Source organism: Netta rufina (assembly GCF_964035555.1).
Source record: "Netta rufina genome assembly, chromosome: 1".
Taxonomy (NCBI): Eukaryota; Metazoa; Chordata; class Aves; order Anseriformes; family Anatidae; genus Netta; species Netta rufina.
In genome coordinates this window covers 195749519-195768670 of record NC_140123.1, presented here as the reverse complement: position 1 = coordinate 195768670, position 19152 = coordinate 195749519, and the positions used below count along the sequence as shown (strand labels likewise).

The window sequence follows — 19152 nt, the reverse complement described above, 5'->3', positions numbered from 1 at the left end:
ATGGCATTAGAAAATGTTCTGGATTAACTCAAACTAAATTTTAAATGTAAAGAGATACACATTTTAAAAATACATGTTTTCTAAAAAAACTGTCATTTCCTCAATATGCCAATCAATTAAAATTATTTTAAACTTTTTTTTTTTTTTTTTTGTCAAGATATTGGAAGGAGAGTGATACGTTAGCTAGTGAGATATTCCCATGTTTCTTTTAATAATTTTTATTTTCTATGAATCTGAAAATATGAAAAAATACAGTCGATGCTAAGAATTGAATAATTCTTCTTGTCAAAATTAAAAATGTTATGCAGAATGTTAATTAAAATGCAGAAGCCCATTTTTTTATTTATTTATTTATTTTTTTTTTAACAAACTGGTAGATTCTAGGTCTCCACTTCCTTGTCTAAATTATATAGATGATCAATTAAAGTCAGTCTTCAAAAAGGGCCTTTTAATAACTATCTCCAAGATTTCCAAGGTCTTCAGCTAAACAGATCATTAGGAAGATTAGCAATCAGCCAAAGCCTGATTTCTACATTTTTAACTGTTGGATGGTTGGATAGACTGGTTTTAATTGGTTCCATGATTCTATGACAAGGACCATTGTAATGACCCCAAGGAGACTCTATGTCTCCTATGGTGGATACCCCATGGCTTCTATAGTATTTCCATTGCTCCATGGTTATACATTCCTTTTCACTGAAGATTTAGCAAGTTAACTTCTCATTTTTAATTAAAGACAAAATGAGATTATAAAGACAGAGAGGGAAGGAGGAAGGGGGGAGGGAGAGAGAGGAAGAGGGAGGGCAGAGAGGGGGAAAGAGAAAGAGAGAGAAAGGGAAATGGTGGGAGAGGAAGGGGAGAGAGGGAAGGAGGGACATGTTTCTACCAGGTCTACAACACTGCTTCAATTATTCTTCACGCTCCTTGAACTAAGGAGATATGTATGATGAGATCATGTAGTCTCGTGAACCATGATGTGTTTGAATTATATAGTCACAGATCATGATCTGAATGCACATAAATGTAAGACTAGATTCTGCATCATAAGTTTGTTTAAGTTATGTGCAGTAGGGAATGCATAAGTGCATTGACTGAGTTCCAAAATAAGGTAAAAAATGCAGAAAAATAGATGTATCATCATGGGGGGGAAATGAAAAAAAAATAAAACAATAGCAATCGTAATTGCAATAAAATAAAAAATATATATTACTTCTAAATTACATTAATAAAAACCCATCTTGAAAAAATATTTCAGATTCTCATGTGAAAATAAACACAGTAATGTAATTAATATAGTTTTAAAAGTTCTGCAGTAACTAGTCCTAATTTTGGATTGTTTACAAAGACTTGGCTTTAAAAAAAAATAATAAAATTTTTTAAAAAAAGGAAAAAAGCAGAAACAGAACACAAGATTCAGAAATAATGACTATCCACAAACCATCTGGATTGAAAGAGGAAATAGTTTTTACCTTTTCTATTGCTTTGCCTATAAGGTTATCTCCAACTGGTATCAGAACTCCTCCAAAGATGGCCAGCACAGCACCGATGACAGCCCCAGTGAGGAGCCCACAGTTTCGGTTACAGCCCATTCCTCTCCTTCTTCAGGGTGCAGACAGACGATGTAAAAAAATCCTTGCTGCAAGCCTTGATGCTTTTCTTTTCCTCGCTTCTTGGTCCCAACAAACTCTGATCTTCCTGAGTGAAGCTGCTAGTATAAGGAGAGAGTGAACAAAAATCACATTCCAAAGGTCAAAAATACAAAGTGCATTAGGTGAAGCAGGTAGGGAGATAACAGGTCAAAACCAGACAGTGGCAAACAGTGAAAAGAAAAAAAAAAAAAGATATACACAGTTGGCAAGATAGTCACTTGTTACATATTGTAATCTCTTTTTTTCCTGAATTCTCTAAAATACCATTAAGTGTGTTATTAAGTGTGTTGTTTTGTTGGTGGTGGTTTTATTTTATTTATTTATTTATTTATTTATTTATTGTTTTCCCCTCTGTTTTATTAAAGAAAATTTTCACAATATTATGTAGCTGATACTCTTCTTCAGGAAAACGCATTTTTAGAAAGCTTTGTGCCAAAGCACGAGGTTATAGCCTTCATCTTTTATCACACGCTTCAGTGCCCATGGCTCCCACTTCAGGCAAAATCAGGATGTTACATTGCTAGTGGGAGCTACCCAAACTGTGAATTCATTCTACCTTGGCAGTAATGCCAATCTCTAGTGAGAGACAGCTATGGAAAATTTGTCTTTCCTGACCTCTGTCAGTCCATATTCTAGTACTGAAAGGATAAACTTTGTTTCAGCAAAATCATGGCCAAAGCATGATTGTAGAAGTTGAATTCTTACTCTCAGTTGTACACACCAAGTTTCATTAATCCCAATTAACTACAGAAAGGCAGACTTTTTAAAACATTGTCTGCATTTTGACCTTTGGAGGCTGTAGTACCTTATATTTCACTGAGTATCAGAAAAAACAAGTTTGCATTTATTCTTTGGAAAACAACAGTTGCTGGTAATATGTAGTAAAGTGTTTTGACATCTGGTCCCTACTGAAAGATGTTATAAAGAATATCAAAATGACGCCAGGGTTGAGAGATGGTAAAACATAAGCTCCCAGTGGTATTTTGTCCTATTTGTTACTGCTTATGAATAACTGGGACAAAGAACTTCGTAATTTGAAATATATGCTTGCTTGGGAATTAGTCACAGCCACTGAATTTTTTATTTGCCTTAGACCTCCAGATAACAGTAACTCAGCTCTTTTCTATTTTACATGTCATTACCCATAGTCTTTTTTATTCTTAACAATTTTTGTTTGTCAAATTATTGTGTTCATCTCTAAATCACTTTTAAAGCAGGTGTTATTTGCAGGGTTAATTACACATTCAAGGCCAAACACAGAGAACAAAGAAAAGAGAAGGATGTAGTGAAAGAACAACTCAACCTGAATTCCGAGCTTACTCATGAGGATTAAAAGGCTAAAAAACTTCCTGGATTTCTTAATAGTATAGTAAGTGTAGGAACAGCCACGTGTTTTATTTTTGTGAATCCCATATTGAGGTCAATTTTTTATGGGGGAAAAAGAAGACACCATGCATGTGGTCAGCAGGCTGTATCCCCTTGTGACTGTTGTCACAACAATCATATCATGTCTGCACCTGTGCCCAGTCTGCTCCTTTTATCTGCTCCAAACACCTACCTGTTGCCTGCTCTTCAGTTAGCAGTTCATGGGTCCCTTGATATTAACAATGACTATATCTGTACGTTTGAGATTGGCTGGCGTTTTAATCATTTCTATTTGGAAACTTGCAGATAGGATGACTGAAAGACTACTTCTTGCAATTACAGGACAATACATTGGCTATAAAAGTCATCCAGTTATTTCTGTTTTGTTTTTTCCTTTATTGCATTTTACACCCACCTGCCACCAGCTGATTCCTTGTGGTTCCTACATCAAAACTTTACACTCTGACCAGTACTTACAGCACTTACAAAGGACAAGGAAATAAAACATTTAGCTAAATTTCACTAAGGACTGAGAAGAATGTTTATATAAGTGTAAACTTTTTTTTTTTTTTTTTTTTTTTTTTTTTTTTTTTTCCTGCAGAAGGAGATGCACCTTATTTGAACTACAGGTTTGGGTGGTTGCAAATGGGTAACATTAAGAATTTTTTATTATTTTTTTTTTAGAAAAAAGTCTCTTTTCCCAGATTTTTGTGCAACCTGTTGCACTTTTCAGAAATATAGCTGAAAAATTACTTGAGTGATTTATAAAAATACCAAGTTATTAACATCTCTATAATGTACTGGATGGATGGATGGATGGATGGATGGATGGATGGATGGATGGATGGATGGATGATGTGGTCAATGGCAAATTTCTAAGCATGCTCAAGAATTTCAAGTTAGATCTGAAAAATTTTAAGTGACATTCACCAGGACCGACTGTCATATGCAGATATGTTCATATCATTGTCTTTAGTTTAGCAAAATCTGATTGTTCCTAATAAGCAGACATTCTTAATTAAAGGAAATTCTGAAATTGCTATTTGGTTTTATTTTTATTTTTTTTTTGGCTTATGTAATGTAACTTTTCAAACTCAGTGGAAATACGCATTCCACTGGAACAGGTTTCCATCTAAGCTTGTATAAGCGGTTCCAGTGGATTTTTATATTAGACTGACTAGGTATTCTTCATGATTGCTAGCAATAAACAGCTAGAAAGCAACTGGCTGCAAGTAACTTTTGTCTATTCTAACTTTTGTGAAATGTAAAAGATTCACCCTTCTCCCACCAAACACAATGCAATAACAGTCTAGACATATCCGAATTTATGCAATTCAAATTATCAATTGCACAATTTCAAAGAAAAGAACTCATAACATTACACAGTTTCACACAGATGTTAATAAGCTACTTCATAATAAGTTAATATATCATAACTGAACATAAAAAATAAAGGCCAAAGTAGTAATTTGCAGTAAGAATATAGTATCTGGCAATTCATATTCAAGTGAAAAAAATTTTACCTTATAAAGAAGTACCATAAAAATTAGATACTGTCTATAGACAATATCATTTAAACTTAGACATGACAATAGAATTAACAAGAATATTTAACTCATTCTAGACTGTTGGGTACATATATTTAATTTGTTTTAAATATATTGAATGGAATATCAGCAATGGAAATGGTCCATTCAAACCTCTGAAAAGACAACTTATAAGTAACAGAAGGAAAAAATGTAAAGTTCTCTTAAACTTTTTTATTCCCTACTTTGCTTATACTTTTTTTTTTTTTTTTTTTTTTTTTTACATATCTGTTTAAAGCAAGTTCTTACAAAACTGAGAAATATTATCTGCATTTTCTTAATGACTTCTCCAGCTCCAACAGTTATTTTTAAACACTGTTTAACGTGCACCTCTTTAACCGTGACATAGAACCAGATTTGCTGCCCCAAATCTGGAAGTTAAATGAGGAAGAAGCAATGTGCATAATGAACATGAAAATGGATTTTGAAAATCCTGATGAGAATTTCAGCCCCAAAACAGTGGGGAGATTTAACATAATTACAATTCTTCTGTTCAAGGTCAGAGTGTGGGACTAAAGAACATGAAGTTATTAAGAGAAAAATTTGCAGGGAAGAAGTTCTTTTTTTTTTTTTTTTTTTTTTTCTTTTAATGCATTTTACAATTACAGTTTTTAATTTTTATCTGCAAAAGTAAATATTACAAATATCACTTTAAAAATATTCCTAAATATGACTCCAGGAACTGTAATTTCAAGAATATTAAATATCAAAAAACAGCATGAAATTGGGAAATTCAGCCACACTGATCACAGAGGACCATTGCTAACATTGCAGAGTTTCAGTAATACATGTGCAATTTAACTCATTGTTGCCAAATCCTATCTTTCCATTTTATATTACAAATAAATGCTTTCAAGATTTTTTCAACAAGTGAATTCAAAAGTCTTTTTTTTTTTTTTTTTTTTTTTTTCCTGAGGAACTTCCCCCCCCACTTTTAAATGTATTATATGACTCACCTTGAATAAGGGCAACTGATTTTTCAGCTGAATGTACAAGTACTTAACACACGACTTGCATCGAGTTAAGAGAAAACAAGCAGCTAAATCTCCCCACCAAGGACAAATCCTCTAAACACCAACGGAGTATTTATATATTCCAAGAGATGTCAGTTCCCCGTTTATCTTCCTGCCAGAAGAAAAAGTTAAGTTGTATTGGTGCTTGAAGGGGGCTGTCTATTTTTGCTGTCTGACTAAATGCCACTACCTACATCTCATGGTAATATACTTAGCAGCTGCAATCTTTGTCAAATTTTGATCCAAGTGAGTCAAAGGTCAAGGAGACAAAAGGGTAACTTACTTACTTGGTTCATGGTCACTTCTCTAATATCCATTTGCTTTAAAAGTGCTTCTATTAGCACTTTTATTATCACTAACCAGTTCCTCACAGCTTCTTTAAGAAACAGAACATTTTCAAATACCGTTTGCTATACAGCATGCTTTGCTGTATTAAGGCTTATTATTGCAATCATTCTGTTTCAAAACACAGTATAAACACCTTTTCAGTTTAATCATCAACATAGTATATTTTCAAATAAAATAAATACATACATAAATCAGGAAATGTGAGAATATTTTCAAAGGGATTTTCTTTTTTTTTTTTTTACACACAGTTTGGATTACAACATTTTGTCATGAAGTACTAACTCTTCCCCTTATATTGCAAGGTCCATGAAGTTAATACCACAAGCTTCTTTTTCTTAGCGTATCTAAAAATCAGTTTTACATTGATATCTATTATCATATTTAGTGTCTACTAAAAATTAAAAATGATCAGTCAGGCAGTCAGATGGTTTTTTTCACCCTTTCATGCCATGAATGGATTGCTCTGAAAGATTCTTTTGGCAGCAGCAAGAGGAAGTGATTTACATGTAGGTTTCTTAATTATTAATTTCTTAAGAGAAAATATTCTTATAAAATAGATTCTTAGGTCCAAACTTTTAGCTTGTAGCACTGTAGTTTGTGATCCACATGTTCAGTATTTTTTACACATTTTGACTGACTGTTTATTGTTTTTGATATTGCCTTATTTGAAAGTTGAGCTGTTGTAGAAGAAGCTCCCTTCTTTTAATCTACTTCTGTTAAGTATAAAAGGGATGAAGATTACTGAATTTGAGTTTTTCTTCTGGTAGTGAAAGTAAGAATGAAAGTCACTTTAGTCCTTTGAAAGAAACCTGTAGGACAGTCTGAAGAAGGCTCATGGCCAGGGAAATTTGGTGAGCCTAACTAATTCCAGTTTCATACCCTAGAAAATGCAGTAAAATTTTCTTCTGTTTCTAATTAAAGAGTGAATTTTAATTGTGGATAGAAGCAGCCCTCCATCCTATGGTTACCATGAACTAGTTTTCTGAATATTATTAATTATTTCCATTGGAGGTGTCTTCATATGATACTGTCATGAGGATGCTCATTGGGAGTCTCCCAGCTTTCCTCTCTAGATGCACTGCTTTATTCATTACCTATTTGTCTAAGAGAAGGCAATTCCAATTGCTCACACCTGTCCATGGAGATAAGATACCATGCCTATTTTCTTCCTTTAGGAAGGGAGAACATCTACTGCTCATTTTTTCTTGTTGGTGTTCTTTTTTTTTTTTTTTTTTTTTTTTGAAACCTAAAATGTAAATTACAAGGCACTAAAACAGATGTAATGAGGCTCAGTTTGCAACATATATATGCAGAGTTTCACTATCTAATTTTATGACATAATATTCTGTACTCGTCATGTATAAGCAAAATCTCTTTTGGCAAGCTGTGCTCTGTGGTGAAATGAGGACAGCCATGTTAAACTGAAGAAACAGCTAAAGGGATTTGAAGCTAAGGGAGAAGCTGTGCCCTTTCAGATGTCAATTATTTCTCTGTTTTATAAAATAGAAAGAAAAAAAAAAAGTATAAGTACTTAATGGTACTTCTGATACCGTTTTCTGATCTTCTCTGGCTTTAGATCAGAATTCAGAGGTTATAGGGGAGAAAACAGACAGAGAAACAGAGCAATGACAGAGAAAGAAAAAAAGATACGTATATCATTGGAATCCCCAGTGATATGACAACAGACTACCTAGACAAAGAGAAATTGTCAAGAAAGAGAACTAATGTAAATGACAGTCACATGCATGATGAGGACAGAGAAAACCACAGGAAGCAGAACAAGTCAAATGCATTTGTCAACCACATATAAATTATATCCATATTTATTTCCTGAAATAAACAGTCTACAAATGAGAAAATTCTGATGAGATGAATGTAATTCCTGGCTTTTCTAGGGATTTTATAATAGGGCTTTTTGGAAATCACTCTCTTTGGGGTGTTTTCTAAATATAGAAAGGGTGAATGAGAAGAAATATAGATGTCATGAAATCTAAACACTCAATGACACCCCCCCTTTTTTTTTAATTAATAAAGATTGTGCCTATTGGGGGAGTACTTATCTTTATGTTTCATATAATTTGAATTCTGAGGGATGTACACATAAATGTTTTCAAATGCTTTTCGGAATTCTTTGATATATGACATAACATGACTTTGTATTCTGCACTTCCATAACTACAGAAAAAAAAAAAAAAAAAAAAAAAAAAAACCAACACAAAAACACTCAGGACTTTTCTTCATTTGTCTATTATAGACATGTAAAAATGTAAAAATTAACCTTAACATGAAGTTAAGATCCTCAAAAAATGTTATATCTTACTCAATAATGAAAGATTTAAGTATTTACAAGACAAAAAAAACCTCCCATCCCCAAATATGCTCTTTCTAATTCAACACACTCATGCTCTCTCATGTGCACTTAATTTGACTGAATAAGACAATGAGGAAGATGAATCATCTGAAGAAGAAAATGTACAATATGCCACCATCTGAATGGGAATTTTACCCTTGTAGATGTATGGGAGATATTAGGAGATGTTCCTTTAAACAGAATGAAGTATTTTGTATTTATGAAAGATAATGAGGTTTCCTATGGAAAACCTCATTTCCCTTCTGCGTATCACTTAATCATATAATACATAAGTAGCATGTGAGCTTTCCACCTGGACCAGCTTCAACAATTTACTTGACTCCTATTACCTATGAGCCTCTTCTAGAGTCAACATCACCAGTATTCAGGTACTGCCTAAAAAGGACTTGAATATATAACACCAACATGATAGAAAAAATAGTTATTTAGAACTTAATTTTCTTTTCCTAAATGTCTTTGTCTCAGGTGCCCTCTCTGTGACTGGTATTTTGTATCATCTTACTTTCCAAAATCCATGGCAGAGATCACAGCAAGGAGCAGAGACTTCATTTTAAAGGAAAGAAATATTAAGATATTTCAGATTTTTCAGTTTGGCTTTTAGTGTCTTCTCTCTTTAGGACATAAATGAAAAGAAAGACAGCTTCATAGTGGTGATTCTGTTTGTTTGTTTCTTTAAAGTTATCTACAAATACTTGTTATAATGACTTTATACAGGTGGAAAGGAGGCATCCAGCTTAAGGAAGATGAACTGGTTTCCTGTCCTCCCAATGGAGAGGTATGGGAACTTCAGTGGAATTTTTTCATCTACCTTAAACACCTTAGGCAAAGAGGCATCATATCCTTTGTACATCCTGATAACTTCTTTAACTTCAGAGAACCTAAATGATTCACTTAACTTAGACACCTAACTTTTAGATGGTTAATGTTGGAATGATTCCACTCAAACTCCCCAGAAAGGTTTTTAGTTCCTCCCCTCATCAGTGCTCTATACCAGCTATACAAGGTTCTAGTTGAATGCAAACCAACTGAAAAACAAGAAGAAAATATAATGAGAAAAGTTCAAAATATTTACCACCTGACATTAGTGAATAGTTTTTGACAAAGGCTGCTGTAGACTGTTGCAGCTTTTTGCCCACCTCATATCATAAACTTTTACTATAGATGTGTTGTCCTTCAAGGTTTTCCAGTGTATGCCCTAAGGCATGCTCCAGCCTCATATCAGCAATGTGCACTTGCAGCTCAGAAGACCATCTGTGTCCTGGGCTGCATCAAAAGAGGCATGGCCAGCAGGGCAAGGGAGAGGATTGTCCCCCTCTACTCTGCCCTCAGGAGGCCCCACCTGGAGTACTGCATCCAGGTTTGGGGTCCCCAGCACAAGAAGGTTGTGGAGCTGTTAGAGTGAATCCAGAGGAGGACCACAAAGAGGCCTGGAACACCTCTTCTACGAAGAAAGGCTAGGAGCTCTGAGGCTGTTCAGCCTGAAGAGAAGGCTCCAGGGAGACGTTACTGCAGCCTTTCAATACTTAAAGAAGTCTTATAAAAAAGATGGAGAAGGACTCTTCCTTTGGGTAGATAATGATAGGACAAGAGGGAATAGTCTTAAACTAAAAGAGGATAGATTTAGAATAGAGATTAGGAATAAATTCTTTACTCAGTGGGTGGTGATGCACTGGAACAGGTTGCCAGAGAAGCTGTGGATGCCCCATCCACAGCTGCAGGTGTTCAAGGCTAGGTTGGATGGGGCCTTGGTCAACCTGATCTAGTGGGTGGTGTCCCTGCCCATGGCAGGGGGTTGGAACTAGATGATCTCTAAGGTCCCTTCCAACCCAAGCCATTCTATGATATCAAGTAGCCTTTGGCCTGCTTCAACATGAAAAAAAAGATCCTTCCAAGGATGCATTAATACCTGATCTCCCATCATAAGAGCTTGGAAAAAAAAAAAAAAAATTATAAACTGCTTTGTAGCTACACACTAGTGTCTCCTAACTGCAGTTTTCCCAGCTTTGTGGAAAGTGTTAGGACCTAAGATATTGCCCCTTTTGATTCTCAATGTATCTTGATGATATGGAAAGCATCTTAAAATACCATTTTAAGAAGGTATTAAGACTCACGCCAACTTGGCAGCAGTACAGTGGAAACAGTGTGATATATTTGGCTCCTGCCAGTGATGTGTGTCTCTATAAAACTGTAACTAAGTTCTTTAAGGGCAAAATGAATGATAGAAAACCCAGCAGCTACTTCAGTTCATTTTTACCCAGAAATATGTATTCTGTACTCTTCTTAGCATGCATATACTGCTGCCTTTCTCGGTCCTCAAAATTACATTTAAAGTGATTTTAGCAGGAAAATCAGGTGAAGAAAGCATAAGAGAGGTAAGATAAAGCTGACTTTTACTCTTCCACTCCCATGGGTTCATGTGAGTCATTCAGAATGTAGGCAGGAAGGAATTTTTTATAACTGAACCAATACAGAAAATGTAATATAGTAACTCAAACTTCTGAGTGAGTCTGAAGCAGCACAGTGTCTGTTAGCCGAAGGACTATGTCATCCTGTTATTGCTAGAGACTTTTTGCTCTGAAACCTAAGGAAGGCACAAAGAAGAGGCTCCTATTGTAAGGGACAAAATTTTGAAAGCAGGTATCTTTTGAAAGTCAGGAGAATTTTAATAAATCTTGTCCCCACTTGGACATGTTCCTCTTCTTTCAAAACTCTGCTCCTTGGCTTAGAAGTCACAGAATAATGGAGTAATTCAAAACTCCTTCACTGCCGCAATACCTGATTGGGAAATAGTCACCATAATGAATCATCCCAAACAGGCAGTGGCAGTGACTCTGATCTGCCTGTAATGTGGTAGTCCTGAACTGGGTAAAACTGGGTAGTCCTTATATTAGCTTTTGCCCTTCCAGCTACACCTGGAATTTTGTCTGTGTAATAGTTAAGGACAACATACTTAGAAGTGGCTTCCAATGAATGAAGAGGTAATTTAAAGGTTGGCTTTTTGGTGAGTTCCTTAGTGATGGAGGCCTGTCAAATTGACATAATTTTCTTTTAGTTGACATATTCCAGACTTGGAGAGATATCCTTGATCTGAGCAACACATAGATCTTCCCCAGGACAACTTCTGCCACAAACACAAGGAATTAAAACCAAATTATGAGCCTAGATACAGAAGGAAAAAAAAACTTGTCTGCTTGCCCTCAAGCCAACAACAGAAGAAAGATTTATTTAATCAGTCCCATGTCCTGGGACAATTCCCCAGTCCTACTTTGAGAATCAGAACCAGTATCAGGAGATCCAGACCTCTGCCAGGGAGATGGAAGTCTTCCAAAAGAAAGGGCAACATAGAAAATCATTTGGACAGAGTCCAGAACAAATTCCTTCCTTATCAAGCTTTGTCCCTCAAGGAGAAATCTCAGAGACTACAGCAGTGGCAGTGCAGAACTTTCAGAAAACCAGATTTTCCACTTCAGCTGGCAGCAACAGTTCTGGATCTTGCCTACCAGTCTGCATAAAGAAGCAGTACCCATACTGTTTTCAAGAATATGTTCTCCAAGTGCCAGAGAGTTTTTTACCATTTATAAACATTCCCTGTGGACCTGGTGAGCTGGGCTTCAATTATACAACTTTATACAATAGAAACTTTTACTATATTTTCTTATACCAAAGGAGGTGGTTTTTTTTGCTTGTTTGTTTGTTTATTTTTCTGCTTGAAGTACTACTGTGCTACTTTTGTGAGCACGGCAATGAAAGATCTTTCAACTTTTTTATATCTTTCTTGAAAAGATATTTAATTATTACAATCCAAATATATAACATAGATCACAAGCACACACAGACAAGCACACACACAAGAAATGAAAATATAAAATTGTCTTTGCTACAAGAGATACCTTGGCAACAGTTAAAGATCTAGAGAGATTAGGAAAATATATGAAGAGTTATTGCATATTAGGAAACATTAACAACTATGAAGAACAGATCAGTAGAAAAAGTATTAGTGGTGATTCCTGTACTTTAGCAATGAATGAAACACTCAGCTAATAGGTACCCTGAACTTCTCCAATTACATACTTTTCCAATGCTAAGATCTGACATTATACTTTCAGATGAAACCACATTTTAGAAATATGCATGTAACTATCAGTTACACACAAAGAAGTTCCAAAAAGTAATAACTTAACTTGAAAAGAAAAAAAAAAAAAAAAAAAAGAAAGAGAGAGAGAAAAAAAACCTCCATTTCTGACCATTTTGTGCCCATGATATAAACGTTTATGAAATATAACTTGAGAACAGAAAAAAATCCCCTACACTGGACAGCTACAGACTACACTTATATATAAAAGATATTTTTTCCAAATATATTTTCTTTTAAACCTAAGTTAATATTATAGTGATTACATCATATATGAAAGAATCAGATTATTAAAGTAGCACAAGTTATTAGTATTTACATTATATTGAAGGTTTTTCTAACCTAAATGATTCTAAGGTTTTATGATTATTCTATATTTACTGAGATGATCTCAGGACTTCATGTCAAAATGAATTTAAGATATGTTACATCAGCATCTTTATTGGACATGAATTATAATTTTAAACCTACACAGACATGCAAATATACTGCCTATTCCTGTAATTAATAATTATGTCAGTATCTTCATGTTGATTCATAACACATATAAAATGTATGCATTTAAGATCGGCCATACACTTGATATTTCTTTTCTTTCATATTTTTATAACAAATGCATATAGTCCTTTGTATCACAGAATTTTATATACAAAATAATTATTCACAGGCAAATAATTATATATAATTCTAATAAACAGTTTAATCTTTGACTATTTTCCTTTTAATTGTAACTTGCAGTTAGCAATATATTCATATACAATTAAATATTTTGATTAATATTATATTTACTCTTGCTAAATTTTTGTAAATAGGCTCTTTATATAATTTTAAACAAGTAAGAAATAGAGGCTGAAATATCTGTCTTTGATCTTAATAATTCTAACATATAAGAGTACGGGATGCAATAGCATGCTCACATGATACCAATACAATGTCCAGCTCTGTGCTGATAAACTGCATTTAGTTCAAGAGAAGGTTTACATACCTGTATGGAGGGAGACCTGCTCTCACAACCCTTGCCACCAGGAGCTGCAGAGTTGCAGAAGAGCCAGCTAAGTTAGCTCCTTATCCACAGAAGAAAAAAAAAATGCTGTAGCAACCTGATAGCAACCTAGGCTGCCACAGGGCAGCCTATGAGCTGATATCAGCCTTCTGGCTGATATGAGTCAATGGACTCATATAGAGTATATAGAAAGAGAAAAAGAAAGTTGCAGAGACCTTCTAAACTCCTTACTGTCTCAAGTGATAAGAAAGAGGTATGACTTCTCAGCCAAAGTTAACACTCTTCCACCCTTCTGCTTTGCAAGAAAGACTAGCTCCAAAAAGTCCTTTCAACATCAGCCTCTGCCTCTGAACTCCTTACCCTCTGCAATAACCGAGCAATTTGAGGCAATGTATCAGCTCCCTGTTGCCAATCCAGAACAAGCCTAATTGACTTTGGTCTTTGCAATAACTCTTTGCAAACACAGTCTAAATCCTACTAATCCTACTTAATACTCACAAGACTCTGGAAGCCAGGTAAGGAGTTTCATACTACATATAACTCTTCAGGTTTGGGCTTATCATACTTAGTTACATAAAGCACAGAGACAGGTCAGAATGAGGGATCGCAGCCACGCATGCAGCTGTTCGAATTCATGGGATTTTCTAATGACTTTCACAGGCTTTGATACAGAGCTTTGTTGTCTAAAAGAACATATAAGTCAAGTGACAGTGTTAGTGCTTCCTTCTGCCTTCCTTTTCAGATCCTTGCAAGATCCTTTTATCATAGCAGTGATGAATTGTTAAAGGTTTTATTAATTTGGGGATTTGAAAAACAGATTGAGGCACCTCCTTCCAGACAGTTACAGCAAATAGCAATAGTGGGCAGCCGGTCTGGGATGTACTTTCATAATTAAAACAAAAGCTGTTCCAGAGGGTTAACAGCACCCTGAGGTGAGTTAGTATGACAAGAACTATAAAGCTACTTGCCACGTGTAGTAGCTCAAGAGGCACCCAATGGCATAAGACTCTTCTCTTTACCTTGTTTTCTATGATGTTCCATCTCTAGTTAGTCAGAAAATGAAGAAACAAGAGAAAGGAAGGGAACAAAAATATTCCAGAAATCTCCATCATGGATATTTTCTGACCTCTTCACTTATGTAAATGCTGTTTTTCTACCTTTGGTCTTTTTGGAGTCCTGTTGGTGGCCTCCTTTTCAGCTGCAGCCTCCAGTTTGTTGCCAGATTTCCCCTCTGTCTTCCTTTCTATATGTGCTTCCTTTTACTTATGTTTCCTTCCCAGATAATTTCCTCCCTCCTCCAGCATCCTGTGTATCTCTCCCACCTTCCACCCTATCATCTCGGCACTCACTCCTCCATCAAGAATCTCCTTTCATCTGTCTCCTCCCTCACCGAATCATCCTCTAGTTTTTCTTTCCCCACTTCCAGAATTTACAGCTTTGCATCAATTCTGAACTTGTCCCTTGTCATTAGCATTTATATTATGGAGATATGCTATGATATTTTATCAAATCTCTCATGTTATTTTTATTTTTTTTTTTTTTTCTCTCTCTCTCTCTCTTCTCCTACTTCCCTTCCCTCTGCCTGAAGTCCTGGTATACATCTCCTCACACTATCACTTAATCAAAAGTTGATTGCAACTGAAAGACAGTTTTACCAGTGCTCTTTAGTACACAGATGAATCTTACATTAAAAGGTTAATTATAAATGATGATTAGTGATTGGTATCTTAATCCTGTAATGTGTTCTTGTTTGTGTTCCTTCCTAAGGCCTCAGAATAATAAAACTCATGATGTTCCTGCCCACAACATTTTCCCTGCTAAGCTATCATTCAGCACTCTTTCTGAAGTCTTCCAACTCCTAAGAAAATGATTCTTGAAGAGCTTAACCTATACACAAAGATGCAGATGTGCCAGGTAAGGAAAAGGAACTTTACTCTCCACTTACCTGCACCAGAACTGAGACAGGATCGGAGAAGAGTCTGGGAACAGCTTGGACTTCTCTGAATGTGGAAACAGATTCAGTGCAGGAGTAGAAATGTTGGACTACCAAAAACAGTGCTGTGTCCTTCCATCCCACAACAGCTAAAAAGGAAACTGAGTGTATCCTTCCCCTCTGTCTTATGCTTTGAGAAGTCAGGGCACTCGTTAGTGTTAGGCATTTAAAAACAATTCTTAAAATTACATAGGATAAAGATTACAGAATTGTAAACATGCCATCACAACATGAAGCACCCCAGGCATGTTTGTGGTGGAGTGCACACCCTCTGTCTAATTATACTCAGGTTTCTCTGTTTTGGGCAAAAAGTAACTATAGTCACTTATCAGATTCCCAAAATGGTATTGGAGAGGATTCAGTGCGACACTCCCAAGCCTTTCTGGGTAATAGCAGTCACAGGATTACAGACACATAAGTGCTCATTCCCTCCAGCTTCTGGCAACCTTTTCTTCCGTACTGCACTCTGCTTGGTTAGTGGCTTTCTAACTAGGTTTTCACCAGTCTTTCCTTCACAATTCCTTTATTCAGCTCCCAGATTCTAACACACACTTCATCCCCCTCACCTAAACCTTGCTATCAAGCTGCCTGCCCATCTCTTGTGGGATAAATGTTCACCATGTCACTACAGTACCTTTAGAAGTTTTGGGTGTGAAGGCTGCAATCGCTGTAGCAGCATAGCACCTTAATGCGACAGAGACATTCCTAAACCAACAAAATTTAGGCATTATGCATTCCTGCATGTATATATACATGAACATGTATAAAGGTGCATTGTTTCAAATTCAAAGCATGTCTCCAGAGATTTGGTCTGTAGCTGAGCTCTCTTGCCTCTTGCAACCTTGCCTATTGCCATTTTCCATCATGCAAACACCCTGAAAAGTACTGCCTTCTTCTTGGAAAATGCCATGTGTGCCTCACACTGAAACACAAGTGACTAGTCAGGTTTGTGTCTACACAAGCCTTTGAAACTGTGTTATGGGTCTCCACACAGGCTTTGCCATGCTATACTTTTCATACCATTCAGGTTTCTCACCTGAAGAATGGGGCAGTAATATAGACCCATTTCTTTGGCATGTGCTACACTTATTGTATTGCTTAAATCAATTTTTCAGAGGTGCTACAGCCTTCTTTAATGTGGCTACTGTATTTCTACGTAGCCTTCTTTTCTTCTGATGAAATTTGTTCATGAACAGATTTCCAATTTTAGAACTATGCCTCATCTAAGCAATATTTTGATACTACTTGTATAATTCACATTAAAATTTACTAGTTTTTATTAATAGAGTCCCTGACAGTCTCAAAAGCCATAGGTAAAGATGTAAACAGAAACTTTTACACTTCTGATATTTTCTTTGCATTTTTAAGAGTTACATACTAGTCTGAATTTAGAAGCAGCAAGGTGATGTAGTTCCCTGTTCAACAAAAAGTCATCTCTAAAAGATTTACCCAGACAACTGAGCATTCACAGTAAGTCCTCACAGAGCTGAGAGGGAAGCTGAGAGAGCTGGCAACAGTGTGGAGCCTTGGTGGTGAGATTAGAAACTCCCGTGTATTGAAACAAAATGTCAAAGTATGAATTTTTCCTAGGCTGGTTGCCTAGACGTGCTGCCTATGAGCCAAGAACTGGTGACCAGTGATTGTCCTCTTCTCAATCTGGGTCTGTATGTATTTGTTGCCATAAAGAGTAAGAACAAGCACCAAGCCATACAAATTAATAAGAATTTACGTAAGTGAATTAATGCAGTTAAAAGAATATATATATAAGGAAGTATAAAATCAGGCCCCAGAAGTTCTGTGCTATTCTTCAATTTTTCTGTGATAAAGTCCATTTGTGTTCATATTAAATCTCTGCATGACTAAAATCACCATCTCAGCTTTATTTCTGTAAACAAAACACTGCAATATACTAATACACTTACATCCTAAAATGTCAAAGTGATGCTAGATACCATCAAATTTAGGTAGCTGATTTATGAAAATTGCTATTTGTCCCCTGGAAAATCAGATCCCTTTTAGTTGCAAGCAACATGTTTCCCAAAACAGAGTAGCATTGCCCCCCCTCCCAAAAAAAAAAAAAAAAAAAAGTTTACCACTTATTAAAAAAAAAAAAAAAAGCAATTTGTAGTTGGCTGTATTAGTCATATTCTTGGTATTTGCACATACTTTTCAGATGGTGTACTTATCACTAGCAATCCAAAAGAACCTCTACTCCTGTTGCTTCAATAAACTGTGTCAGTCATTAATCTACTAGTCTGGCGGTGTGTTGAGCTGTTTGTGCATCCATTATATATTCAATGTGTTGAATGCAACGAGACTTACAGGGCCAAACTGGGCATCATTCAGAATCTAAACCCAGCCAACTCAGCCCCTCTGATATATGAGGACAGGCTGGAATTTACCTGCCACCAAAAGTTTTTTACCCTTTAGCACAACAAAAAAAGCTATAAGAACCACAGATCCTTAAGGAAATATACAAGTGTCTGTAATGTCCTTGTTTTCTTGAGGCAGCATTCCCCTGTGAATTGACAAGCATTAGGAATTTGTATCTATTTAAAACTTGAATAAACATTGGTTGTTTTTGTTTTTGATTTGTTTTGTTTTTTCAAAGTTTAAAAGTTTAAACAGCTCAATGACCTTTTCCTTTACGGAATATGCAGGCTTTCTAATTAATGACAAGCCCAAATAACAACTTCTGCTCAAAATCCTCTGCTATTTGCATGATTATCATTGTCAGAATGTGGACTCTATTTTTTAAGAATGGAAATCTGTATATCTTGTGCTCAAAGACTATCTGCTCTACTGGACAGTGGTAATGTACACTGATACTTTTAAAATTGTGAAGATACTGAATAAAATGTCACAAGAATGCTTCTTGCACTTTGTGAGGACTTGGAACTACCGTTTTAGTCTCTAATGGCTCTGGCAGAAATTGTGGGAAGAACAGCAGCTGATGTGAAGCCGGAAAGTCAAGAGCAAGAAACACATTGAGACTGAGACAGAACTTGACATTGCACAAGTCATACTTAAGTAAGTGCCAAAAATGACTATTCAGAGGCCAGTAGCCCAAAGATACTTGGCTTCTCTTTTCATTTTTAATCATTTTGTTCCAAGTACATGTAAACAATACCTAATTGTAGGAAAGCCGGGAGACAAATTTTAGCTATAAAGAGTATGTAAAAGGGTAAAGGAAATTCTGATGTTAATAAGGGAGAATGAGGCTGAAGGAGTAGTATTTGAATAGCCTCAAGGGACAAGAAAGAAAATAGACCAGCAATCCTCAAGCATAACTGAGACATGGAAGGAAATTAGGAGAAAAGTAAAAATTTAAAAGAGATACTAAAAATAACAAAGAAAATGAAGAACTAAACAGAGAGAGAGAGAGAGAGAGCACTGTGAACATATGAAACAGTAAACCAACAGAAATACTTCAGGTAATTGACTTCTATGAAATCAGTATTACCCAATTGGCTCATTGTATTACCATACATTTGGCATGGTTAAACTCTTATTTACAGAATCAGTTGTTACTATGAGTTGTTACTATCTCTGATTTCATTTCTGGAAAAGAAAGTAAGTTTCTAGTTATTATAGCAATAGGAAAACAAAAAAAATGGAGAAAAAAATGTATTTTTGTTCTTGTAGTGAAAAACAGTCTCTTCACTCCAGCACTCTAATTCCTGGGGCCTGGA

At 35.6% G+C, this 19152-nt stretch overlaps 1 protein-coding gene across 4 annotated transcripts in view; it reads right to left on the bottom strand.

Annotated features, from left to right (window-relative positions):
• Window positions 1-15548, bottom strand: part of CD36 (CD36 molecule (CD36 blood group)) — a 38758-nt gene extending 23210 nt beyond the window's left edge. The window contains exons 1-2 of one of the 4 annotated variants that reach the window (XM_084306462.1): window positions 15413-15548; window positions 1470-1708 (exon numbers count right to left, since the gene is read on the bottom strand). In XM_084306462.1, the coding sequence (XP_084162588.1) occupies window positions 1470-1589 (120 nt within the window). In that variant the 5' untranslated portion in view covers window positions 1590-1708; window positions 15413-15548. Of the gene's footprint in view, window positions 1-1469; window positions 1709-5556; window positions 5754-13449; window positions 13512-15412 lie in introns of those variants that run through there. The other 3 variants (XM_084306461.1, XM_084306459.1, XM_084306460.1) reach the window with 3 other exon arrangements.
• Between the last annotated feature and the right edge of the window lie 3604 nt (window positions 15549-19152).